Source organism: Sphaeramia orbicularis, chromosome 12, assembly GCF_902148855.1.
Source record: "Sphaeramia orbicularis chromosome 12, fSphaOr1.1, whole genome shotgun sequence".
Lineage (NCBI taxonomy): Eukaryota > Metazoa > Chordata > Actinopteri > Kurtiformes > Apogonidae > Sphaeramia > Sphaeramia orbicularis.
In genome coordinates, this window is record NC_043968.1 from 47,171,839 (window position 1) to 47,199,173 (window position 27,335).

A 27,335-nucleotide genomic window follows, 5' to 3' on the forward strand; every position below is an offset into this window, starting at 1 on the left:
AAATTATGTGAAATTATTGAGGAAAGGTTAATTGTAGAGAAAATTCATTTTTTAGCTGCCACAAAAATAGTTATAGGGATTTACGGGTTAAATACATAACAATACACTACAATGGTTTACAAATGCTGCAGGAAAATAGACATGGTAATTCATTTCTCAGAACATATTATATATGAAATGAAAAGATGTCATGCTCATCCTGCACTTTAACAATAATGTTTGTTTAGGTAACTTTTTTCAGCATTAACCTCAATCTAAGGCCACGTTGAACCTAAATGTAGCTACTATTAAGTGACATCCTAGTGAAAGTTAACATGTTTTACTGCCTTCATTTCAGTTCCTTGCCAGCTATGTGATTTAATAATAAAGGATGTAACTGTGAGCTGTTGTTCCTAAGTTGTAGTTTGTCTTGTGATAAATGGTCTTGAGTCCAACACTACCTTGGTTTAGACGTAAACTGACCTCAGAGTAGACGTAGAGCGGCAGAACCAACACAGCCAGCAGCAGGTCGGCCACAGCCAGGCTGATGATGAAGTAGTTTGTGGCTGTCTTGAGGGACCGCTCAGTGAGCACGCTCAGACACACCAGGACGTTCCCCAGGATAATGACCAGGATGAGCGGGACACCGAGAACGAGGGCTAGGTAGTTGTAGTCCTTCAGGTCTATCTCACCTGGAGGGCTGCCAGGTGTCATATTGTCCATGATGGAGACCCTGAACACAGCTGCTGGGCTGCACTCAACATCTGAACACAACAAACATGTTCATTCAAATATGTTTCCTGTTGTCTGTTAAATACTACACACCTGTTGTTATCTTTACTGATTTACTGTTCTCACCTTGCCGTTACCTGTCCCAGGTGTTGTCTCAGTCCAGCAGATTCATCAGACTCAGGAGCTTGGTCGTAGGCTGTCTTTGTCTTTTTCAGGTTTTTTTCTTCACTCATCATGACTCTGTTTGCTTTAAATCTTGAGATGTCTGGATGAACAGGAAATAATAAAAAAAAACAACAACAAATCACATTAAAACCAAGCCATAAGAGTGCATTCAAAAATATTTTTCATCTTTTTCCTTATGTTGGAGAAAACCTGAAGATAAAACGCGGAATTTTCTGAGAACTGCTTTTAGATGAATGTGATAGAGGTTTAGCTGCTCTGATCCTGTACACTGGTGTTGTCATCAACAATGCATGTAGTATTATAACTTGATTTTGGACATAAAATTGGCATCCATTTGTTCATTTTTACAGGAAAATTGCTCATTCCCTAATTATCCATTTGAAATTGACTCCTGGGTTAAGTCAGTCCCCCCAGTGTTTAAATGCTGAACTTTTGCAGAGAAAAATAAACATTTACAGAAAAAACAATTTGGTTTCTATAGATAATTTTTCCTTTCAAGACAACTGTATGAGGAGTTAATTTTTATGTAAGTAACTGCTTTATATTATATTATATTATATTATATTATATTATATTATATTATATTATTTTAAAGTTACAGAAAATTGGGGCATGGCCACTTTGAGTGATAGATTTTATGTTGATTTCGGTTTAATGTACTTCACTAAAACATAGTTTGTATGATAGTATGTTTTCATTATTGATCAGTTTAAGGTTTATTCTTATTCTTGTGTCTTGAGGTCAGTTGCTCGTAAGAGAAAGTGAGTTCAGGTTTGCATGATTAGGTCCTCAGCAGTGAGTAGCTAGAACACAGAGACAGTAGGGAAAACAGGACAGAGACTTATGATGTCTTGGACATTCAGTTAGAATATGGATGTTAGAAAATGCTCCAGTGTGACCATATGTTTAGTATATATCAGCTGAGATCGGATCATTATTTGTTTGGTTGTGGATTTATGTCACCAGTTAATTTTTGCTGACCTGTCCCCTTACCTGTTCAGGTGGTAGAGTCCATGGTTGTGAGAGACAGAGCGCATAAAGGTTGGTGATTGAAAACAGAGATAGGAGGGAGGTTGCCATGAGGCTGTGTTTGATGTTTTTTTTATTTTTTATTTTTTATTTATTATCTTCTAAGCTTCTGTTTGAATCCCTGGGGGCTGTTTTTCCTTTGTTAGTAAAACACCACCTCTTTTTGAACTGCTTTCTGCCTGATGACCTGCTTTATTTTCAGCCTTTGAGAATTTTATTCCCAAACAGCAACATTTAACTCCTCATATGGGAGCTTGGCATCACTTTGATTAAAACACGTATTTACCGAACAGACTGCTTTCCTCCAGCTGTGCTTCAGGACAGCCTAAACCACTGAATATTATATAATAATAGGAGAGGATTCTGTCATGGCGTTTACCTCTATTCAGTTACAATATCTGGCCTATTTGTGTGACTTGGCGACATTAGTCATTGTTGCATTAATTTAGTATTGCATTATATAGAATGCTAGATGGCTAAATAGGCCAGCCAACAGTGACTAAAGTGTATGTACACGTTACAGACTTGAAATGACTGTTTTCATCATGTGCTAACTGTTAACATTTATCAGTAGCTGAAATGACTTAATGCTGAACATAACAGTATCAATTAATGTTGTAAACCAGGGGTATTCAGATCTGGTCCTTGAGGCCCGGTATCCTGCATGTTTTAGATATTCCCCTCTTCCAGCACACCTGGTTCAATTAACGATCAGCTCATCTTCAAGCTCTGCAGAAGCCTGATAACGATGTAATGGCTTCCAGGTGTGATGGAAGAGGGAACTATTTAAAACCAGAGTCCTCGATGTAGATCAGAGTAGTGACACTTCCAAAGACTCCTGTTGCCAAAGAAATATGCACCTTCCCTTCACGGAGGGGCCAGTAGTTCCAAACATTGATTGTAACGCTGTCGGAACACATTTGCCTAATTCCTATTGCAGCTGATCTAGCAACTCCAGCGGTAAGTTAAGAAGATATCGTCATCTTTCAAATTATCAAGTGTATTTCCTGTATTAGCAGACATGTTCATGTTGTAAATTCAATTGTCTTTGGTTAGGGTTAGGGTTTGAACAAATTTATATCTTAAACACCTGTTACGTTTGATTGTCAGCTGTAGCCCTATCGTTCACTAGCTGACTTGGACAGCTGTTGAGATTTAACCACTATAACCACAAATTATGGAGTTTTTATGATAAGGTAACGCTAGTAAAATGTTATTATCGGTGGGTTTCATTTTAGTCGTTTTGCTGAACCTGGTGGTGTTTGGCTGTTTGTCAGCTGAGGTAATGAGAAGTGATGTGACGTTCACAATCTTTTGAACGGCTCTTTGAAATGAACAATGGGAACCGAGTCTTTGTAAAGAGCCATTCATTTTTTTTTAAAATTTTTTTTTTAAGGAGGGAGTGTCCCATTGCCTGTCAGTTTAGTGTCACTGGGGAGGTATTGGCTTTATATACAGAGTAGAAGTGAGAGAACTCCTGATGTGGTATCATTTTGATATTTACATTAGCGATATCAGGTATTTTGTAATGTTACTTGAAGTATTTTATTTGCACTACAGTTTTTTTTGGTATGTAAGTACTGTAATTGTTGTGATTAATCACTGTTGTGTTTTGTGCAATTTTTTTCTGTTTGTTTACTCACATTTATTGTTCTTGTTCTGAGAATTGCACTACAGTTCAGGTATTTAAGTAACTGCAGGGATTAATCACTGTTGTGTTTTGTGCAATTTTTTCCATATGTTTACGCACATTTATTGTTCTTGTTTTGAGGAGACTAAAAGGTTATTTCATAAGAAAATTTTTTACTTTCCTCTTCATTTTTAGGCTACAGACTAGTCCACATAATGTACCATGATGTTTTTGGTCAAATTCCAGCATTTGCCTAATGTCACCTCTCATGTCATGTATTTAGCCCACACATTTTAACTAACTATTCTTTTTTTACGGTAAGATAATATTTACTGCCGCGCCAATTAAACACCTTTAAAATATAATGTCAATCATCACATGTAGCCTATTTAGTCATTAAAGCATTGGTGTTTCAAAATAATGCAAAAAACATAAAAGAGCCAGTGTTTTGAACGGCTCTTTTCAGTGAACGACTCCTGATTGAACGGCTCCCTTCAAAGAGCCAAAAGTCCCATCACTAGTAATGAACTAATTAGGAGGAGAGTTGCTGTAGAGCTGAGCTCTGCCAGTAAAAGTTCATTAAAGTTATTATTCATGAGTTAAAGGAAGCGAAACTTCTGTCACTTGGCGTTTGTAAGATCCAACTCATCCTGTAAGGATTCTGTTGAGTTTGAGTTTGCTAATGTTGAGTTTTTAATGAGTTTAGTGTCTGTGCTAATGCTAACATGCTAAGTTAGCTGCTCTACTATCCGCTGGTTAATGCCTTACTGTGTGTGTTATCAGAGCAGAGCTTAGCAGGCACACAGAGTTCACAGCTAACCACTGTTTTCTGCTTGTACCTCAGTCCTATAATAGTAAAACTGAAATGGTAAATTGTCCATCTCCTTACCAGTACAGTACAATTGTAGAATGAATGAACTTGTAAAGTCAGCACCTCTCATGTAAATAGCCTATCCAAGCTAACACCAACCTTTTCCCCAGAAATTTAAGTTTTCAAAATGATAAAGTCAGTCCTTTCAGTGGTCAACCGAACTACTCAAAAGCATAACAGACACAACGGTACATACGGAAGTGACACAACGGTTGTGTGTGGTTTATTTTCAGATTTACCATGCTCATTGCTGTGTCTCCCAATAAATAACATGGGAGCGAGCGCTTAGTTTGTTTGGAACTATTCAGGCTTACATGCACCACATGATCACTGGAGTGGAGACGTCAAAGCATGTCTTAACTCTCTTTATAGGGCTCTGTCTAAAGCATGCAGCATACACCCCTAAAAGACCGAATTTGAATAAACCTTGTAAACTTGAAAACCAGACAAGTTTTAGATGATTTCAAGACTTTCTAATAATAATAATAATAATAATAATAATAATAATAATAATAATGATTTGTTAGTGACTTCCAAGAAATTCAAGGACACTGTACATCAAAAATAAAAACGCATATGCAAAATACCAAGGAAAAAGAAGTGCAAGAAATTTAGTACAGAGTAAATTGTATTGAGTTATTATGGTGGGTAAGCAGTCTTGAACAGGTGGGTCCTGAGTCTGGTCTTGAAGAGAGATGGAGAGGATATATGGTAGCAGAGGGTGATGTTATTAATATAGGATTTGAAAGATGGTGATCTCTTGAGGATGACACTGAGACTCTTAACCTCGGGGGAGGGGAAGCTGAGAAACTGTTGATTTTGAGAAAAAACATGTTGGCTATGGATAAGGTGGATTTGGTACAGGTGAGGAGAATTTCTGTTTTGTAACTATTTAGTTTCAAGAAGTTAGAGGTGAACCAGGATTTGATTTTGGTGAGGGAGGAGGGTGGAAGTGCGGAGCATGGTTTAGTGGAGAGATAGAGCTGGGTGTCATCTGCGAAGCAGTGGAAGTGAATGTCAAGAAGAAGATATTTCCTAGGGCAGTGTTTTTCAACCTTGGGGTCGGGACCCCACGTGGGGTCGCCTGGAATTCAAATGGGGTCGCCTGATATTTCTAGTAATTGATTAAAAAAAACAAACAAACTTAGAAATACAAATATATGGTGAGTTGAGAGAGACAATCCCAATACATAAAAGACATGACAAACTGTGAAGCTGAAACTGAAGCACTGTGATACTGTTTATCTTTAAAATGTTCATTGTGGTCAGTTTCAGATGCTGCAGCTCTTTCATAATTCATAGTTTGAGTTATTGTTTGTTCAGTATTATCAGCCTTGTAAATCCAAGCTGGACTGACAGTACATATCCTGACCAAGGAAAATAAAATTGTCACTTAGTGCAGTAATCTACACCTGGCTTTTCTGCCTCTGTCCATAATAATATACATTATATAGACTAAATGTTGTCTAAAATTAACGTTTATTTGCAACACAGTATAGTAAACTCTTACATGATCAAAAACAAATTAGTTTTAGCAAAAAAAAAAAAAAAAGTCTCTTTTGTATGTGTGGGGTCGCCAGAAATTTGTGATGTTAAATGGAGTCAGGAGCCAAAAAAGGTTGGGAACCACTGACCTAAGGGGAGGAGGTAGATGATAAACAGAAGGGGCTCCAGGACACAGCCCTGGGGCACTCCTGTGGTTACTGGGGAGGGATCTGAGCTCAAAGTTTAGAGTTGAATGAACTGAGTGTGGCCTGACAGAAGTCAGTTACAGTATTTATTATTTATAATTGACTGATAATTAATTAATCATAATTGATTATTAATTAATAGATTTTGGACACTAATGTTTCCAAAAAACAAGATGGTAACTCGAGGCTTTGAAACAGCAGTTCACAAATCAATGAACAGAGGCTTTGTGAGCTTTTTATGCCTAGTGTGAACAAAATTCCACCGTGATCTTTTTATTAAATTCTAAAATCAATATGGATGGAGACACAGGTTTTGAGTTTTGAATGTTTAATTTCTTCTGGCAGTTGAAGAGTTTTGTTTTAATAAATGAATGTGGCCAGATCCAATAAACCGTCAGGCTGCACAGACTGTTGCACCAAGTTGTGTTTAGAATGTACAAGCTGTTTTATTATTAAACCATGGTGGATGTTAGTCACAGGCTGATACTGTGTCACTGGTATCTGTGTATCCCTGCTGGGCCTATTCTCTTATTTTGGCTGTTATGTAAGGAAGTGGAATAGGTTGTATTAAATGTCAGCAGTATTGTTCGGTGAAGTGTCCCCTCAGTGTGAATCAGATCAGAGCTCTCATCCTGTGATGCTCCAGGAGCTTTAGAGTTACCATGACACCTGGAAAGGCTGAGCAGAAGCAATCACAAAACACACTCCTGCGTCTTTCATCTAAAAGGGAAAAAAAATGTGTACCAATATGGTTAGGAAGTACACACAACAAAATGATTAATTAATATTTTATTGGTGTTACATGTCATTGAGACCTATGTCTAGTAGAGTTAAAGATCACTACAGTAGGAAGATGAAAAATGTGTGATGATGTTGCTCGCTCTTTTGAATTGTTTCATTTTCAGACGGTGAGTGAAATATACTCTATGAGAAGTGAACATAACCACCTTGACATCATCCATTGGTTTACGGATTGCCAGTTTGACATTTTCCGCATTGTTATCATAGCTTTTGAGAAAGAGAAACCATTATGTTTGAGCAAAGAAAAGGAAACATTTCCTCTCATCTCCATTGTCCTGATTCAAGGAGACTCCATCTCATTCATTCCAATGGGAGAGCGTGATTTACAGATTTCGACTGATTCTTTAACCTAAGAATCATTTATTCATTCATTTTCTTTGTAAGTGAATCTCACCAAGCTACACTACGCCTAACCATAGCTCTATGACAACACCGATCACACTGCTCACACTGATCTTAAACGCTGTCAAATATACTGTTGCCAATATAATTATTTTATAAAAACTTTATGGGCAACAGTGTATTTTCCAGATTCTTGATAAATATGAATATTTTCAGTTGTGTTTAACCCTATAAAACCTGAACCATCAAAAACTAGCCACAAAATTAAAATGTTTGGGAATTGAGATGTTTTTGAGACCTTTTAACAAAATCCAAAGAAAACATTTTGCCATATCATTTTGTTTGAGTTTTTGTATCGCATATATATATATATATATATATATATATATATATATATATATATATATATATATATGGTACTTATATTGGGTGTTTTATACCCAGTGTAAGTACCTTATAAACATGCAGTATCAAGTTTAATACACACATTTTAACACAATTTAATCGTACTACAAAGAATCAATAATCAAGTGCATTGTTTCAGTACATGAAGTACTTTTTTTAAATGAAAAAAACACATAAATGTTCTTCTTAACATAAGTTAACTAAAATTACTAAGACTTTTTTGTGAAAACTGTGTGGATGATGTAATGATAGACATTTAAGGTGGCCATATTGAAAAGGGGAAAAAAAAGCCCTTCCACTGTCTGCAGTGGGATCCACCAGGGAGCAGAAAACACGTATTGGATCTCTTATATAACAGGTTTTTACCCCTTGGCCGAGGGGTATTGTAATCGATTTGTTTTTCTTTTTTGTCAGAGATGGAAAGAAGTTGATTCTTTTACCTTGACATGTTGCAGCTACAACATGTAGCCGTCCTCAGAAGGGCTGCTTGATGTTACTGTGACGTGTCATTGTCAGCTGTTTTATCCTGGTTTGCCAGGCAATAGGGGAGGATTATGCCCCCTGCTGCCTGGCATCTTACAGAGGACAGCGTCCTAGGTGTGGGATAAGGTGTAAGATCCCTCATCCCTGTTCAAAGGATATTGTAATTGTTTTGTTGCTTGTCCATCTGTCTGTCTGTCTATCCGTCTGTCCATTCAATGACATAATCGGATTATCTGAAGAATGCAATGAGATATCTGCACCAACTTTATACTGTGGATGCATCTCGGCATGGAGCAGAAGCCTATTGAAAATAGGTGACCTTGACTTACTTTTTCAAGGTCAAATGGCCTTGTGCCATTATAATAGCTGAGTACTTTTAAATATAAATATGCATGTAAAAAGTTTTACACAAAGACAATCTAAACTAAATAATAGGGCAGTAACTTTCAACAGAATCTTACACTATATTTGGCCGAGGGGGATTAAAAGTGCGTAGCATGTTGTTTAAGAAAATTATTGATTTTGATGATTAGATAGAGGTTTCAGAACCTAGCGTAGCAAATATGATACACATGGTTTTATAGGGCTAGTAACAGTTATATCAACTTGGCACAATGTATAGACACAGTGGTACCAAATTAATGCTAATATTAGCTAATGTATGTTCACAGATTGGTTACTGTTATTATTTCCAGGCAAAGAAGTTACATTGACCAGAACCGAGAGGTAACTGATCATTCTGTTGCAGTAACACTGTGCAGCATTCAACACGTTAGACTGAAAGGTGGTGTCAAACATTCACCATATTTTTGCATCCTAAGCCGTTTATATAATCTTTTCTGCTTTATTAAACATTTTAATGTCATCATTTCTGTCTTATGAGTAACATCTCAACAAACACTGTAGAGCAAAGACATGTTTTGTCCAATAAACAGAAGCTTGAGAGTTCGGCAGCTGAATGAGCTGACATATGATGAAGCTGATAATAAACAACTATCATTTTATGTAAATTGAAAATACTTGAATAAAAATCAATCCCTCCTTATACAGTTGTCCTTATGCTCTGGAGACTAAAGTCTACAAAGTTATTAAAAATGGAAGCAACAGTTTCATCAGTAGAACAAAACAGTTTAACATTTTAACAGTAACATGTGATGTCATCAGGATATTTTACAGCATCTGTACTACTGTACCACCTGCTGCCACCTTTAGTGCTGGTGGATCTTTGTTCATTCAGGAGACAATCCACGAAATGCATAAAAACCAAACAAATGATCAACAAAATGATGATGATGATCTGAACAGCAAAACTGAAAATCAACGCTGCATGAAGTCATCTGTCAGAACAGAACATCTGCAAATGTTTTTGAACAGTGTCAGCTGGATAGCTATATTTTTGTCAGAAATTGTGGAGCTAATTTCTTTTTCTTTTGTTTTGTTCTGGCTTCAAATTAAGGGGTTTTGCACCAGTTCCAAAGACAGTTTATTGGCAGCTTGTGTTATATTATTCACATTTGACAGAAAACAATGAATGACGGCTGCTTCTGTTCCCAAGTCCTGAATGAGCGAAACAGAGTGTACAGAGACACCACAAGCTGATCATTATTGATGTTGTTGATAGTGATACTGAAATTTATACTGCTGTCAATTGATGAAATAAAAACCTAATGAAAAAAAGAACTAAAAATGTCACATTTGACTATGGCTACAAGTCATCTTATTTTTTTTAAACCTGAATTTTACAATTTTTTGTAAGTTTGAGTCCTCTGATGATGCCTGTGTCGACATGGCACAAGCCTTTGACTTTAACATATGACTAAGTCCACTAGTATCTAAGTGTAAGGCTTCATTTGTTTTAAATCTTTTTTTAAGGGTTTGCGGTATTTAAGTTTTGGGGCCAAAAGAGACGTTTTTTTCAGAGACTAAACGGAGCTATAACAGTTTGATTCGTAGGTTGTTCTTTTCTGTCAAGAATTTTTGTTGACAAAACTGTGCCTCTTTTGCACCTGCCTCCTGCCTGACGACCTCTTTCACTATTAACCTTTTTTTGAGGATCTAGTCCCGAACAGTGATCTTTAACCATTCATGTGGGGGCTTGGCATGACATTGCCTAACAGACAGCTGTACTGTAGTTGTGCATCAGGACTTACACTATTAATACTGTTAACGGATTCTGTTGTGCAATTTACCACAATACAGTACCTGGCCTGTTAGTGTAACTTGGGTACATCAGTTATTATTAGCATTAATTTATATTTGATATTGCATTGTATGGGCTGTTAAACAGTGCTTAGAGTGTATGTAATTTATGCAAAATATACTGTTACCATCAGAACGCAGACAGAGAGTAAAAGAAAGAGGAGGAGATGATTAAATGGAAATGTGACAGGCAGAAAACATCACCTGTGACATCTGGAACAGGTTAATTGTTTTATTTCTGGAACTTTTGTATCTTGTGTGGATTTCTGTATCTCACAACAATCATAATAACTTAAACATTTTCTGTTTCAGAAACATTTTTGCTAATATTAACCCAGTATATTAGTTTTTAAGCATTTAATATTGTGTTTCAGTACTTCTCCAAAGAGTTTTAAGTGGGGACCTCAAATTTTTCTTTTGAGTCTCAAGCTGACAAAGTTTTGGAATTATTTCTCTAACCCACATAGTGTGTTTGAGTAGTAGATGATTTCAGACAATCTGTTGAATAAACAACACAAGTTTTTTTTTTTTTTATTAAGACCTCAGGAGGAAGGCCCTAGCTTTGCAGTTTATAGCAGTCACGTAGCTATAACTGCTCTGTCTACGACCTATGATCAGCTGTTTCATAGTTAAAAATGGCAGCAGTTTGTCTCAGTATTAATGACAGATACACAGGTGACAATACAATGTAGTTGTGTGTCTATAAACAGAGTGGCAGTATGTGAAACGAATGATCAGGGAACAAAATGGTGGTGATTACCACCAGCACTCCTACTGTGTTATAACACTGAGTTTTAAAGTGTCAGTGAACAGCGGCAGATTCTTCTAAACAGACATTTTCTCCTGATTTATTGCTTCCCTCTCTGCCTTTTCCACTCCATGGAGCCATCAGTGGACCGAAGGCATGCTGGGAAACATTAAGCATGAAGTCAGAGAGGTGTGTGTGTAATATTAAATCTGAGGAAAGTGAGCTGCTCCTGCTGCTCATGATTGTTGTTGTTTATGGATAAAAGCTGCGGTGTGTTGTTTCTGTCACGTCCCCAGCCGTCAGTCTGTTAAGGGATGATAACAAGTGTGCTGTTTTTTGCACAGCAAGGACTCACTGTACTAACCCCCCGCTAAAACAACAGAGTCTTCATCACTCAGTGTCAGCAAACCTGAGCGCAATCAGAGTCCACACTGGATGGCCATAAACACCTACAAAAAGTTAAAAGGTTGTATTGCAGAAGTGTTGAAGGAAAATCACACTGATGTTGCAGCAATACTAGCAAAATGACATACTACTTTTTTCCTTTGTAAGACTGAAGCTTGTAAATTGCTTTTTAAGTGTAAAATTTGTTAATATTGAGTCAAATTTATTCGCTTGTAATTGTTTAATAGCATCTTTTTAACTTTGAGTACAGATTCCTTTCTCTGAATAACAAATAAATCTGCCCGTGTCGTCAAAACTGAGTTTCAGCTGGAAAGAAATTATTTCCTACCTGCACTGACAGAGATAATGACAAAACTCAGGCCTATTAACCCTTAAAGGTACGGGAGAGTTTCGTCACCAATTTTTCATGAAATCTGTAAAACCTCATTCATATCCTCAGTGTCATGAATCCATTAGTCTTTCTGTGATCACTCACCTGAATCTCTTCCCTCACAGTGAACAATTTCGAAGTGCCATCCACCATAAACAAATCATTTGTTTACAATCAGAGCCGGGAGGTAACTTGGGCATCTTCGGAATTTTATTGTGATATGCACTGTGGGTGACGGTTTGTGACGGTTTGTGCAGCGGTAGTATAACCGCTGAAATGTGGAAACACATACATTTGAATAATTCAGGTAGAATTATTTAAATGTATTGTTAGGATTAGTGATTAAACGTTATTAATTAATAACCTATAAATATTGGGGAAAATAATCAGTTTAACCACCATCTGTAATGTGCATTCAATTAAATCTAATATAAAACTTACCCAAATGATTGACTGCAAACATAATATGTTCCATGCTCATGTTCCAACTAACTGTTTAGTTCTGAAGTCAGTACTGTGTGATTTGGTCATTGCTGTGTTGGGTGTTTGGAGCCAGAAGTGACTATATGGACAAAAGGGGTGGGACTACCTGGGTACAAGGGGTCAGAGTCGCCTGCAAGGGATTATGGGTGACCTAATGCTAAAGACTAGCTTACTGACTCAGTGAAACAGTAAACTTCATCAAGCACTGCATGAGAAAGCAAGTTTATAGTTTTATTAGAGGAACCTATTAACCACAAATACACTCAAGTTGTCTGTCATGAAAAAAATGTTAATCTCAGACATGACTAGTAAGTGAGCTGTCATACAATCAGTCCTGTCAGAAAAACTTTCCACTGACCTGAGATCTAATTAATGGAGGAACATTTTAAAGATAGACCACTAGATCACTTATTAGAGGGTCCAAATAGAACAAATAACAGAATTACTCCTCAACAAAAATGTAATGACAGTGTTTGTGGAGAGAATTATTTGTCTATTGTTATGACTCTGAGGTCCTAACGTGTAACTAGTATTCAGTTTTCTGTACTTTTCTAATACTTTGCCTAAATATAATTACTATTATTTGTTGTGCTGGCTGTGCCCAATACTCAGTGGTGGCCCTATAAAAAAATAAATTAAGCATAAGTAAAGTGTCTGTCTTTAGTGTTTACTCAGTTTCATTAGTGTAATATCCATAAAACTACATACAGTTAATTTTGTCACACATCCAAAAAGTCACTTTAACACCTCACAGTGATTTCAGCTCACAGCACTAGAGAAACTTGTGAAGATTTACAAAAACTAGTAGTGACAGAATCATCAGCCAATCAGATTTTGATGTTAAATTACATTTAACAGCTACAACCAGATTTTGTTGCCAATTCATTGGAAACGTTTCAAAGATTGTAACTACGAGCACTATGAGTTAACAGCTAGCACCAAACACAACCAGCTTTTCCAGCCATGATTATATGTTAATATGAGTCAGGGTTCCTATCTGGTGGATTTGCAGCTGATTGAGCTGAGGAAAGAAAGTCTGAAGGAACCAGGACATCCATTATTGACAATATCCCATGTATCTGAATCCTCTTGTCAAAGCAGACCTTTCTAGAAACAGAGTTCTGGACTCTGACCCACAGCCCATAATTTGACCTGAACACACTCAAAGCTGAGGTGAAAGTCATGGAAAACATGTCAAACTTTGACTGTAAAAGTAGAAGTGGTCTCCTACTTTTTGTGAGGAGGACAGGCCTTGCAGACAGTAGAACAAAACTTCATCCACTCACATGCCTGATCCCAACTATCCCAGTGTTTACAGCTTCTATGGAGCACTCGCTTTTGACTCACAAATGGATAAAAACCTATGCAAGGAACACAACTGGACAAACAATTCTGCCTTCTTTGGTGTGTCTCCCCTATTTAGAAAGAATTGCTGAATCAACTGAAGCAGAAAGGACAAACACATAAGAATGTTATTGAATGCTTGTCAGAACAGACAGATGCATGGGCTTTTTTTTTTTTTTTTTTTTTTTTTTACAAGTTATGGGTGCTTTACTGTTTGAGGGAGTTGTGTGTCATGCACATCGTGGTTTGCATCTGAAAATGTGCATTACTTGGATATGACTATGTTGGCTGCCAACTCTTGCTGCAAAAAAAAAATAAAAAATAAAAAAAAATCAGAAAATCTACAATTTCCCTTGACAGATGGGCATTACATCTTCACAAGATCAACCAGAGAAACTTCTTTCACCTTATCTGACAAAGCTGAGACTGTGCCCATGAAGACCAGCCTACCCTTATGAATATAAAATATGCTGCACACAGTTTGCTTCCTTAAATGACAATAGCTACGTTCAGACAGCAGGTCTTTATGCACAATTCAGATTTTTTGGTGAAATCCAATTTTTTTCAGTGCTTGTTCATATTACACATTAAATGCGACTTCTATCAGTTTTGAGTATGAACAGAATGTGACCCTGAAGTGACCCACATGTGCAAAAGAGGTCCTGACATAATATGTGACCACATAGGCATGTACTGTTTGCACAGAAGTAAATATGTTTTTCCCACTGCTCCTCCTCCTGGAACACAGAATTGTGATGATTGTCGCATTTCAATGACGTAAAGGTCAGATAAATACGACCTGGCAGTTCAGACTGAAGTCACATTGCTAAATATCAGATATGTATCTGATTTAGGACCACATATGAAAGTGGCCTGGGTTGGATTTGAAAAAATCAAATTTGTGTTGTCCAAACTGTCTTTAACAGATTGGATACAGGTCACATATGGACAAAAATTCAGATTTGGGCCACATTTGCCTGCAGCCTGAACGTAGCATAAGTAGCTACCAGTTGTTACTGGTTCATTCACATTGGAAATCCAATTTGATTCATGCTTTTACCAAACTACTGTTCTCTATCACTCGTATTCCAAAATGTTGGTGACATAGAAGATTAAAATTATTTCATAGCTATTAAATGGACACTTCTGTACTAAATAATACACAATTGTCTTTTAAAAAGTACATAAAAATACATATTGTTACTGAAATAGAAGATTACCTACATTTTCTTTACTAATTCAATCAAACTTTATTGTTCCAGTGCATGGAACGTGTGCAACACAGTGTGAAAGGCCTACATGCCTCCTTGAATTAGAGCAGAAACTGTAAATTAAAGTTAGAAATGGTAATAAAAATAGAGATCAAAATTAAACTAAAATATACACACACAATAACTAAATAATTAAAGAAACTGGGTCTGTGGCCAAAAATGCTCAAAAGTCTTTAATTCTTTAAATCTGTCTTTAAATCCCATAAACTGAGGAACTTATTTGGAAACACCAAACAGGAAGTATTATTTTGGCACAAATTGGTTTTCCAGTATATGTTGGGTAGTGACAGTTCCTCTTCATTATTTAAAAACATAATGCTGCTGTTTTTCAAGGGGAAATTAACCCAGAAAAAGGCAACAAAACTGGCAGGTGAAGTCCCACCCATGCTCCTGTGAGGCTTTTGCTGACAGAGACAGACAGGATTCCTGCCCAGTGTGTCCTGGCTTGTATGATAAAGTAACACTTGGCAATCCAGATTCCAGTGCACTGCATTCTAGTAATGGCTTCAGAAGTTGATCATGTCAAGACCTAACATTGCTATCTATGGTTTTGGGTAATTTTGTACGCTGCCTCTCTGCAAGTACATAGAGGAACTGAGACCTGAGTTCTCACATAACTCATTGTTTTTCCTATGAATAAAGCCAATATGTGTTTCCTTCCACATTTCTAAAATTTCTATCCAAAATTCTTGCCAAACTGAATTCAGCAACAAGAACTTTGCCATTTTTAGCATCAGAGTTAAATATAGCAATCTTCAATTTAGCAATTATTGTGTAAGGTTAAGGTCTGGCAGATAAATAAAAGCTAGGAAACCATCATGGATGGTTTTGGAATCATTACAAGTTATATGATGTAAGGGTTAGAAGTTGTTTAAGGTTAGAATACCTATAATGCTGATAAAGTCAACATCTTTCATCATGAAATGCTCTTCCTCCACTCCTGGTGCAATGCTAATGCATATCTAACCCTCTATTGTTGAAAACAGTGGAATAATGGTGTTCATGAATGGAACAGCCTCTGACATTTCAGCAGGATGAGCCAACTGATGACAGGCAAGAACAAGTTGTCTCACAAAGTAAGAAAAATCTTGATGTTCTTCATCATGTGAGGTGACCATGACATCAATTTTATCTTTTCCATTTCATTAAAAATGGCTGAATGGTTAAGAAAACATGAAGCAGCAGCAGCTGCTGTGTGACCTCTGTGTTCCTGCAATAGGTCATTAATGAATCATGAACTGTGAGTCATGAGTTGCATAATTGTCCAGGGTGATCTTAATTTCTAAATATTGGTTTAATGAAACATACAGACCCAACTGCACACCATGTAATGGATAATAAATGTTTATGAGAGTTAACATTATCTCTGCGGACTTGTTAATGTGATGTTTGACCCAACAAAATTTCAACTGACAATAGACGCTTTTAGTTTAGACCTGAAACAATCTTACTTCAGACCTGTCTACTAATCAAACCTTTAAAAAATGTGTTCATTATTGGCATCTGATATTAACTGAAAGAAATATTGAAGGCTTCACCAACAAAACACTGTAAAACAAATCAATAAATGCTCATAACAGCTGACATGGTGGCTGCTTTCACACTCAACTTGTTTGTGATTATTTGAGCAGCAGAAGATAATCCCAACAGTTTCAGAGAGAACCTTCATGCTGGTCAGTGCTCAGGCTGGTTCACATCATTTCGCTGTGTCTTTACTCCACAAAAAAATAATGTAACACAAGCAAAATGAGCATCGTGTGGACCAGTGGGAGGAAGCAGCACCGTGGCATCCATCTTTTACATAAAGTCTGACAATTAGAGGGTATGGTAAATTACATACTGAGTCATGTTCAGAGGGAGGAGAACACTGCTCCTGTTGGTGAATATCACCAACACTGCTGTCAGTTTTAGTCGCTGAGCCTCTATTTTTTGACTTAAAGTATTAGTAGAATGATCATGTAGCAGTATCTGTAGTTAATGTAATATTCTGGGCAGTGGCTGTAACAGTAAATGGCAAAATTTAGGCTCATGTGGTTACTCACCAACTGATTAATGTACTGGTATTTCAAACCTTATTTTTAATGGCTGAAAACAAAATCATGCCATCTCTTGCATTTGACTTTACTGGCATTTATGCAATACACTGAATGACCTTTATCTAATGAGAATATTACTTTAGTTGTATAAATAAATACTTTTTCAACCTAAAAGAATGTATGTTGAAAAACAGATGGTTTATAGTACCACACTGATCTTTTACTTCAAAACATTTACTTTGTCAAATATATGTCCTGATTTTATTTCCTTAGTGTTTGTATGATCAGATAACTTTAAACAGCAGTTGTTATCAAATCGCTCTAACATTGTAATTACCATTTTCTTCAATCATATCATTAGCACTTCTAACAAACACTGTTCATGTAGTTAAATTTAGCCAGTTGAAGGTATTTTTACAATTAGTGTGGTGCAACCATGAAAAATCCAAGTATAAGAATGTGAAGTATAAGAAGATGCAGCCGACATTGTGGTGACAGGATGTAGGTACAGCATCTAACTGGATCAAATCTATGCAATATAACTAAAAACAATATGTTGGTTTATCAACCATATTTACACTAGAGCTGCCTGACAGGGGAAAAAAAGTCCCATTCAATACACAGAATCTCAAAAAGACCAAAAAAAACTTACCAAGCAGACATTAACTCCTTAACCCTGTAAAGCCTAAACCATTAAATCATTGACAGAAAATTCCAGTTCTTTGAAACTGCAGCCTTTATTGGTCCTTCTGAACAACCCCCCAAATTCTTTTTTTCAAATATCAATTTCCATGTATGAGTTTCAATTTTGTATCATATTTGATACATCGGGTCTCAATGCTCAAATATTGTTATTTTTGAACAACACAAACATGTCTAACAAATTGGTAATTCCTTTTCAAAATTGGCAAAGTTCTACCTCCTTCCTCATTAATGACAATCTTGCAGTGTCACTAGAAAGGCCTCTGGTGAACAAATTCCTCCTCCCTGGTGGATTATCCGTGTATTGCATGTATCTAATTGTATACATCAGGTCTTTCAAGAAAAAAATCACACTGATTATGTAGAGGGCTTCAAAACTCATGTATCAAATATGATACTTTTAGCATTATTAAGCTCTCAAAGTTTATTAGGATGACCTATAGACTTATTAGAGGCAAAGGCGGAGACTACCATAGACAGGTCACAAATTCAACACCTGTCTCAATGTGGGTAAAGCATCTAACTGGATCAAATGTACGCAACATACAAAACTGAATGTCAGTTTGGACCACAGGATAGATCCAGGGTGATCTCAGCCAAAATACACACTTGGAGTTTCACACCAGTAGTTCAGAAACCAATGGCTATCACCAGTGACCACTTGTGGACTCTCTAGAGGAGCGAGACAGTCTTGTTAATGTGATTTATCAACTATATTTACACTAGAGCTGCCTGGGCAGGGGAAAAAAGTAATTTTCAATACAGAGAATCTCCAAAAGTCCAAAAAAACCTCAGCAAGTGAGTGCGCTGTTAATGACAACTGTCAGTCAAATCCCACACAGCAGACAAATCCATAATTTAGCCCTTAAATTTTATGAGCAGCCTAATAATGTACTGAAGGATGACCAGTAGACTTATTGAAGGCTCCAGATAAAGCTGAGTAGACCAGAATGACTCATGGGAAATTATTGCCTCAGTATACACAGAAATTTGTTCATTCATTCATTTTTCATATCTTCTTAATCTTTTGTATGGTTGGGGGGGGGGCAGGTCACCAATTCAACACTGGGAAAGAAGTTTGAAGGTGCCAGCTTATACCTCCTGTCAATGATATTAAACTATAAAATACCTCCATGTTAGCTTCGCTTTCAAGCGATGTCTGTTGCCCCTGGGCTCAGACCTTGGTTTGGACTTGAAACAGCCCGTAGAACCTAAATATAATCCTGGAGCTTTTGCTTCCTTTCTTTAGTAAGTATAAATAGTGACTATGTGCCTGGCTGCTCTACTTTATGTTGACTGTTATTTCTGCATTTTATGCACTGTTTCATTTGCAATGAAACAGTTATATCCTGCTCCTGTCATTTGAGATTCAGTGCAGTTTTGTAAAATAACACATCTTTAAAACACAGCTGCCTTCAGACAGAAATAAAGCTGTAACCTGTATTTTCGGCTCAAACATCTGCTGAGTGTCATCGCGCTTAGAAGAACAGTGGGGAAAATGGTAGAAAAAACGAATGGCATTCAAACAGGTGCCGCAACAATGATGATGATAATGATGATGATGTGTAATTTCATCAGACCCTGCACATATACAAAATGACTGCTGCCCTGCAGGGCGCTGATGTGCTAACTGCTCCTTTTACCACTGATCCTTCATCCATCACCTCCACATTTTAGCTGTCACTTAGACAAACCAGGCTGCAGGCATCCAGCAAAGAGCTAAATGATAAACACATGGCAGAGACTGGTTTCAGAAAGACAAAATACAACATTTGCAAGAAAGCAAATAATCAATAATTGTTATGAAGGGTGTAATTTTTATATTAAGTCAATTTTTCATGGAAGGGCAGCTCTGTCATGTTTCTAATTTATCACTGAATGTTCACTATGAAGCTGTGACCTATTTTTCTGTTTGCCTGCTGAGCTTTATTATCTGTCACTGTCACTATCACAGTTAAGTATAAATATATAAATTGAGCAGATTCATTCTTCTTGGAGGAGATTCTGGATATGCATTCACATCTTGTCATATATTGTCACATGGTGCTATGGGAAATAATATGATCTTGATGTGTTTTGATATTAATTTCAGACAAAATGCTTTGGCTTTATGTGTAGATACATTGATTTTGGATGCTGAAAGAGTGAGGTGATATGATACTGACAGTGGCAGTTAAACACACTGTGGCTTCTGTAGACTGTTAAGAGTCCACACTGCAAAAGAGCTCCGGTGCCCATCATCTGTGAAATAACAGACCTCATCTTCTGAGTTTGGAGGAGGCGGATACGGTATACCTTTCTGTGCTCAGAAACCATAGCAACTGACCATAGGATGTTTACCTCTGTGCTGAATTATGGGATTTAATCAGAGCGTGCCACCAAATGTGTCAAGAAGTTGATGACTGAGGGGCAGAGCAACAGGAAGTGGGAAAAAAAGATTTTGAACAAATCAAAAGAAAAATGGCATCCAGTCACATGAACGACTAGTGTGAACCAATGGAGTTATCAGGGCATCCAGGTTACATCTACTGTCCTACCCAGACTGGACATTATGATGTTACACACTTACCAATCACTTTTCCTGGCATGGAGAACTACTAAACCTGTATTACACATTTGCACACATTGGAAGTCTGATTGGGGATATTAAGTATCACTATAAAGAGCTAGATATCGCTTCCTGTGTCCCCTGTCTTGTTCTCTAGTACCAGTTTAAACCATTCCATCCTAAAACAATGGCAAAAACTATATATTCAATCAAAATGTTCATGAGTTGTGGTTCCAAGAGGCTTTTTTATCTGTTGACGTGATATGTTTGGTTTATCGGGGTTTGGAGGCTGAATTAAAAAAATAAATAAATATATACATACATACATACAGTCGCAGAAAAAAATTATTAGACCACCTTTGTTTTCTTTAGTTTCTTGTTCATTTTAATGCCTGGTACAACTAAAGGTACATTTGTTTGGACAAATATAATGATAACAACAAAAACAGCTCATAAGAGTTTAATTTCAGAGCTGATATCTATTCATTTTCCATGGTTTTCTTGATAATAACCAAAATCCCTTCAGTTCTTACATAAATATCTATGGCATTTTACTGACAACAACAGTGCTTTTAGGCATTCCATGTTTTCTTTTCTGTCTGTTTTAGTCACATGATATGCACAGAGTTAGTACTTGATTGCATAACCATTATTTTTGATGACTTTTGATGGTCTACTAATTTTTTCAGCAGTTTATATATATATATATATATATATATATATATATATATATATATATATATATATATATATATATATATATATATATACAGGGTGTCCCATAAGTCTCCATACATAGGAGACATAATACATATGGTTCTAACATGTATTTCTTTATATTTCTTCTTTATAGTTCTTCAGCAGTGGAGGACACGCATTGAAATGTGTTCCCGACAAACTGGCAGTCATATAGAGCATATTATATAACTAAAAATGGTTTATGTCAAGAAATGTGTGTGTGTGTGTGTGTGTGTGTGTGTGTATATATATATATATATATATATATATATATATATATATATATATATATATAGGGGGTGCTGCTGATCTGGCTCTGCCGAAACATCAAAACTGTGTATGTTATCATGGACATGCTATTCAACAAAAAGTTTAGAAACTTTTAACTGAAACATTCTTTTAATAATGGCCAAATTTTAAGTGCCTGGGGTCAAGTCTTTAGGAGTACTTTTTTTGAAATGCAGTGGTAGGAAATTGTAGACATTCTTTTATGCAGAGCGTATGGATCCAAGAAGCTTCATTGTGCTACCAGATGTGATAACTTCTACGATTACCAGAAGGAGCAGAAGAAGAATACAGTTTCAAGGGGTATCATATTGAACTGGACTGTACTGAAACAGAACTGAATGGAGCGCATTGTTGTCAGATGCCAGCCGAACTGTGATCAGACGAGAGGCTCAAAAAAACATCTAATTATCCAATATATTTGTAGATAGACAGGAGGCAGTAAAAAGGTAAATATCTGCCAATAAATATTTTCACCTGATGGATTTGTGTGTCACTGCAGTTTTAAAAATCACTGCATGGGTCTTAAAATCTAAAAAAAACAGAAGTGAGTAGTGAATGCCCAGGTGTGGATGTGAGACAGGAGTAGTTCAGGAATATTAACAACACAGAGAATCACAAGACACTAATGTAGAATGAAATGAGGCTGTGAAAAGGTTGAGTCTCTGTACTCATTCTACCATTTAAGAAAAGCTCGCCTAAAGAAATCAATATCCATCTGTGTGTATTCTATATTTAGAATATGTTCACCTCTTTAACTTGCCATCACAAACATCTTCCCATAGGAACTGAAGCGCTGAAACCTCTTAAACCTACCTGAACCTTTAGAGAAAAGAATAATTCTGCAGCCTATGTTGTATTACTATGGAGCCGTTTTTAATGCGTTACTTTTAACTCAAACTGACAAACCAATTAACACAGCAGCTTTATGAGAAGTTGCCAATTTCATCATGTAGAGTTGTTAGAAGATGCATCAGCTTCAATGTTCAATATGAAGCTGTGGCCTATTTTTTTCTGTGATTAGTCTGTTGAGCTTTATCTGTCACTGTCACAGTTAACTGTGATGGAGCAGATTCATTCTTCTTGGAGGATATTCAGGATACGCATTCGCATTTCATGATGTGTTGTTGTCGTATGTTACTATGGGAAATAATGTGATCTTAACGTGTTTTAATGTGGACTTTTAACTCAAACTGACAAACCAATTAATGCACAGCTTTATGAGGCAATAGTGCAAATTTCATCATGTGGAGTTGTTAGAAGTTGGATCGGCTTCATCATCAAGAGATTGTACAGCAGAAAGTGGCATGGTGAGCCATTTCCATGCAGTGTTTGTACATGTATTTCCAGTATCACCAGTGTTAATGTTTTTCCATCACAAATAATTCATATAATGCTTTTTACATCTCACAAGACATTTAGTATCACATTAACTTAAAAGTCAAACATAAACTTTTGCCCAATAAGAGGATGTGGTGAGGGTTGAGCTCATGGGCTCATGGGCTCATGGGTCCATGCTGCCTTGCAATAATGCTTTTAAATGCATAGATAGAAACACATACACACATCTAGTTTTACACATGTGTATGTCAAGCTACAATGCAACACAAGAGGTAATTAATTTTCAAGAATCATTTGTTTTTCAGTTTTATCTATTGGTTGTTGTTTAGAAAGCCAACATTGTATTCATGTTATAGACAAATTCCTACAACCAAGAAAACTATCACACATTAACTTTGACTGATCCTTCTGTATTAAAGTCAAATCTTCTGCAGCTCTGTCTCCACTCAGCATCTGACCCTGACAGTCCAGTTTCTACAGATGTGATTAATAAGTGATGATGTATCACTTGTGTGTATACAGCACAAACTGAAGGTTAAACATCTGAAATAAAAGCTGCTTATGGATAAATTCAAATGGAAAACGTCACTGTTCTGTCTAACCCACATGTCTCAAACTGTCAGCGCTCCTCTGTGACTGGCTGAAGCACCATTACATCATGATATCTATGAGCTGTGACTTGGGGTGGAGCCTCCAGAGAGGAGCCACGCTCCAAATAAAGATGAATTAATCTCAGAGCTGCCAGGTGTTCAGCCACAGGATGAATAATGTGAGGTCAGCAGGTCGAGTGGCCGACACTGCCAACTAGGACAAGTTCAGACAGAGATGAAATGTTACTGTTCACATCAATATTCTATACTGACAATAAATAATCAGATGAAAAATCCCCTCATTATTTGTAATGAACAACAAACAAATAACAGCTATACAGTATTAAAAAGCAATAACTGGACAAACGTAACAGATTTTTAGTGTCTGACAGAAACAATGAAATAACTTTGTATAGAAAATATTACAAATTTTAACACTAAATATATATGGTTTGATTTTTTTTCCTTTCAACGTTAATGGATAAATAATTAAATGCCTGTAAACTGCTGTATCGAACCAAATCCTGCTTTGTTTAAGTGTGTTTTGTTGCCAGTAGATCGTGTTTGCTTCCATTTCCTCTTTTCACACCAATTTTTCAGTGAAACTTCAGAAAATGTGAGTTGTCAGAAAAGGCACAAAAAAGTAATATTTCTACCGCAGGGTGTTTCCATATGAAGAAAAATATCTATTCGGTCTTGTCATTTGATTTTTTTTTAAAGGTTTTTTTTGCAGTCTAAACAGTAGCCCTGGGGTTGATAAAGACTAAATGAACATATTCAGCAAATCTCCATCTGTTCTACAGTTTTTCCAAACTCAGAAAGTGTTGCATAATTAATATTTAATCATTTGCACAGACACACTAATACATACAGCCTTTTCAGCAAAATAAATCCTTACTTTTAATATTGAAGAAGTCTTCAGTGTTTCTCCATCATCTCAAATAAAACATCCTCCACATGTCTTCTGACTGTGCAGCTCTGACTCTAATGGGGATCTGGATCCGTTAAACATCTCCTTGGAGACGTGAAGCTCCTCCTCTCTTACTCCTTCTTCTCTGGCTCAGTTGTTCTTCCTACATTCTCGTCTAAACTGACAGAAACTTTTCATCGGCAAACATTCAAGATCCTACAGCATCATCTCTCTGTGTCGCTCTCTCTCTCTCCATCTCCCTCCCCCACTTTCCTCTCCTTGCCTGTGATTGGCTGATAGTCGCTGGTGATGTAGAAGCCTTTCTTTCTCTCTCTCTCTCCTCCATCTCATCAGGTGTAAATTTTGTCTCTCTTTGTGTAATACATATGGATTCCAAACACTATATGTGATTAATATTTATTTATTTATTGGACATCAGTCATCAGCATAGACAAATATTCACCCTCTTTGCACACATTTCTGTTGGTGAACATGCTGCAAAGGTTTATACTGAATTTGGGGCTGCAACTAACAATGACCTTCATTGTTGATTAATCTGGTATTTAGATTCTAGATTAAGTGATTAGTTGCTTGGTTTATAAAATACCAGACAGTCTGTGAAATATCAGTGTTTCCCAAATGAAGCTGGAATAATATTTTTCTTTTACTTTTTGTAAATAAAATTACTCAAATAGGTTTACCTTAATCATAATATTTGCTAATTAATCCAGTAGTTGTTAACTAATCAGTAAATATTCATTGCAGCTCTCATTTACAGTGGATCCAGCCGTGTCATTCTCCACTGTAATCTTAGTTTAGTCTTGGCTCTGCTTAGTCACAGCTCTATGACAGAATATTTTTGCCTTTAGGTGCTTAAAATAATTTCTGTGCACCTAAAAATCCACACACAAAAAAAGCTCGCTTGCAAAACTTTGACAATCTAAGAATTTTTACATCTGATGGAACATCGATTGAAAGGATGTCCTCCATAAAATAAATAAATAAATAAATAAAAAGAAAGGATGTCCTCCTATAACTTGGGAATATGGATTGAACAGCTCTCTTTTAAAATTCACATTCCTAATCTAGTTAAGAAACTCAAATGAAAGCTTGGCTTTTATTTTAGATATAAATCCTGTTTCACATTCTCTGCAAAGACTGCAGCTACCTCCACTTTAACTCATAAAGACCTAAACATCCAGTGGCAACCAAAACCAATCACTGCTACAAAAGTTTATTACCTGCTGATCCATTAATCCTATCAATTCATATAAATAATTCTTCTAAAATGCAGTTTGTCATCTTTTCATGGTCATCCGATATGACCCATTTGGACGTTCAGCGATTCTGTAGTGAATGTGGAAACACTGTCATCATCTACAACACTGATTCACCAGTAAAACCCATGGAGTTGGATCAACAGCAATGGATGGAAACGGTTGTTTTTATGTTCAATTATTTATACATTTTACTGAAAAAGTCACTGTTTCTCCCATTTTCTCTGATTTTGATATATTAACCTTAACCTTAATTTGAGCTTTGATGAACATCTACATGATCAGTGAATTAGATATAGGAATATACCTCATTTTCACTAATGACTGCAAAACGCTGAGCATATTATAATAAACGGTGATGAATTACTTTGAAAAAAAGTTCAAAATAGAGAAAAAATCATTTGGGAACTAACACCAAAACAGCACTGGGTCTTAATGGGTTAAGGAGGCTTGATTCAGTGTATCATGCTTCTTTATGTTTCATTTCAAATACAAAATCCCTCTCACCACTGCATTTCCTATGATTTAGTGGGTTGGACATCACTGACTATTCGTAGAGAATGGCACTGGTTTATATTCATCTAGAAAGCTCTGCTGGGTAAACTCCCAGAATACCTCAGCATCCTTCTTTCTGCTAGCTCTAGTAGTTACGATCTTCGTGCCTCTTAGTGGTTGCCCTTGATTGTTCCCCAAATTCAGACAGACTTTGGCAAAATGGCATTTTCCTACTATACCATGTCATCTTAGTAATCTTAGTTTAGTCTTGGCTTATTCCATTATTCCATGTCATGGAATAATCTTCAAAAAAGTCCTTAACTACAAACATTCATCTGTTAATGACTTTAAAAGAATGCCACTGTTTTTGAGTCTATTATGGTTGAATAATTGTTATTCTGTTTTTCTTTTTACTTTTATTTTTAATCAGGGAGGTCATACATTGTCCAGAATTCAAGTCATGTTACAGACATCATTCTGATAAATACAAAAAAAACCAAAGAAACATGTTTCAGCAGCTCTATTCTTTCATCTACTGCTCCCCCTTACATTTTCCATTACATTTCAAACAGGTTGTATACATTACTGAACAAATTAATGAGGGCTGTCATTCCTACTCATCCATCCCTAAAGATCCACTCACAACACAATCTGCATAATAATCCAGTAAATTCAATATGTCACAAGAGAGTAATTAAAGCAAATCTAATCTCCTGAGGCTAATGTATTTGATCCATTTTGCCCAAAGTCTCAAAATTCTTTCAGTTTGTATTTTGATAGAGAATGTCAGTCTTTCCATAATGTAAACATCATATACAATTTTATACCAATCATTTAATGTTGGAGCATCTGGTTGTAACCTTTTCTTAGTCAGGGCCTTCTTCCCTCCAAAAAGTAATATTCTCATTAGATATTCACCTGCTTTAGATTGAACATTCAGTGCTCCAACCCTTAAGTACATTGTCAGAACATCAAATGAAGTAGTGATTTCAAAATTTGAAAAACAGTTTCCAAACACTTTGGAATTCTCACCAAAAAGATATGAGTTTCGGGCAGCTTCAGCATATATGATAACTAGCACGCTGACCCGTGGGAATCCATGGGTTCTAGAAGCAGTAGAGTAGATAAAATGGGGAGCTAAACTAAGCTTACTGGTGTAACACACAGATTAGGGAAAAAATGGAATGGCTCTCATTGTGTTTTGTACTGAAATCAAAAGTAACAGAAAAGAATGCATTCATAGTTTCCTTATATATGTCTTTGAAAGGGCTTTACATCATTACTGAATGACTTCATCACATTGACATTACTTGATGACTTGACTAAGCTTAGTGGTGTAACTCACAGATTAGGAAGAAAGAGAATGGCCCTCATTTTGTTTCATATTGACATCAACATGGACCACAGACTTACACAGGACTGAACATGACAGTTTATTGCCACT

At 36.4% G+C, this 27,335-nt stretch overlaps 1 protein-coding gene across 1 annotated transcript in view; it reads right to left on the minus strand.

The window, feature by feature from the left end:
* Positions 1-24,347, minus strand: part of drd4-rs (dopamine receptor D4 related sequence) — a 40,558-nt gene extending 16,211 nt beyond the window's left edge. Inside the window, exons 1-3 of the mRNA XM_030150947.1 lie at positions 24,108-24,347; positions 838-976; positions 463-743 (exon numbers count right to left, since the gene is read on the minus strand). Coding sequence (XP_030006807.1) covers positions 463-702 — 240 coding nt within the window. The 5' untranslated portion in view covers positions 703-743; positions 838-976; positions 24,108-24,347. The remainder of the gene's footprint in view (positions 1-462; positions 744-837; positions 977-24,107) is intronic.
* Between the last annotated feature and the right edge of the window lie 2,988 nt (positions 24,348-27,335).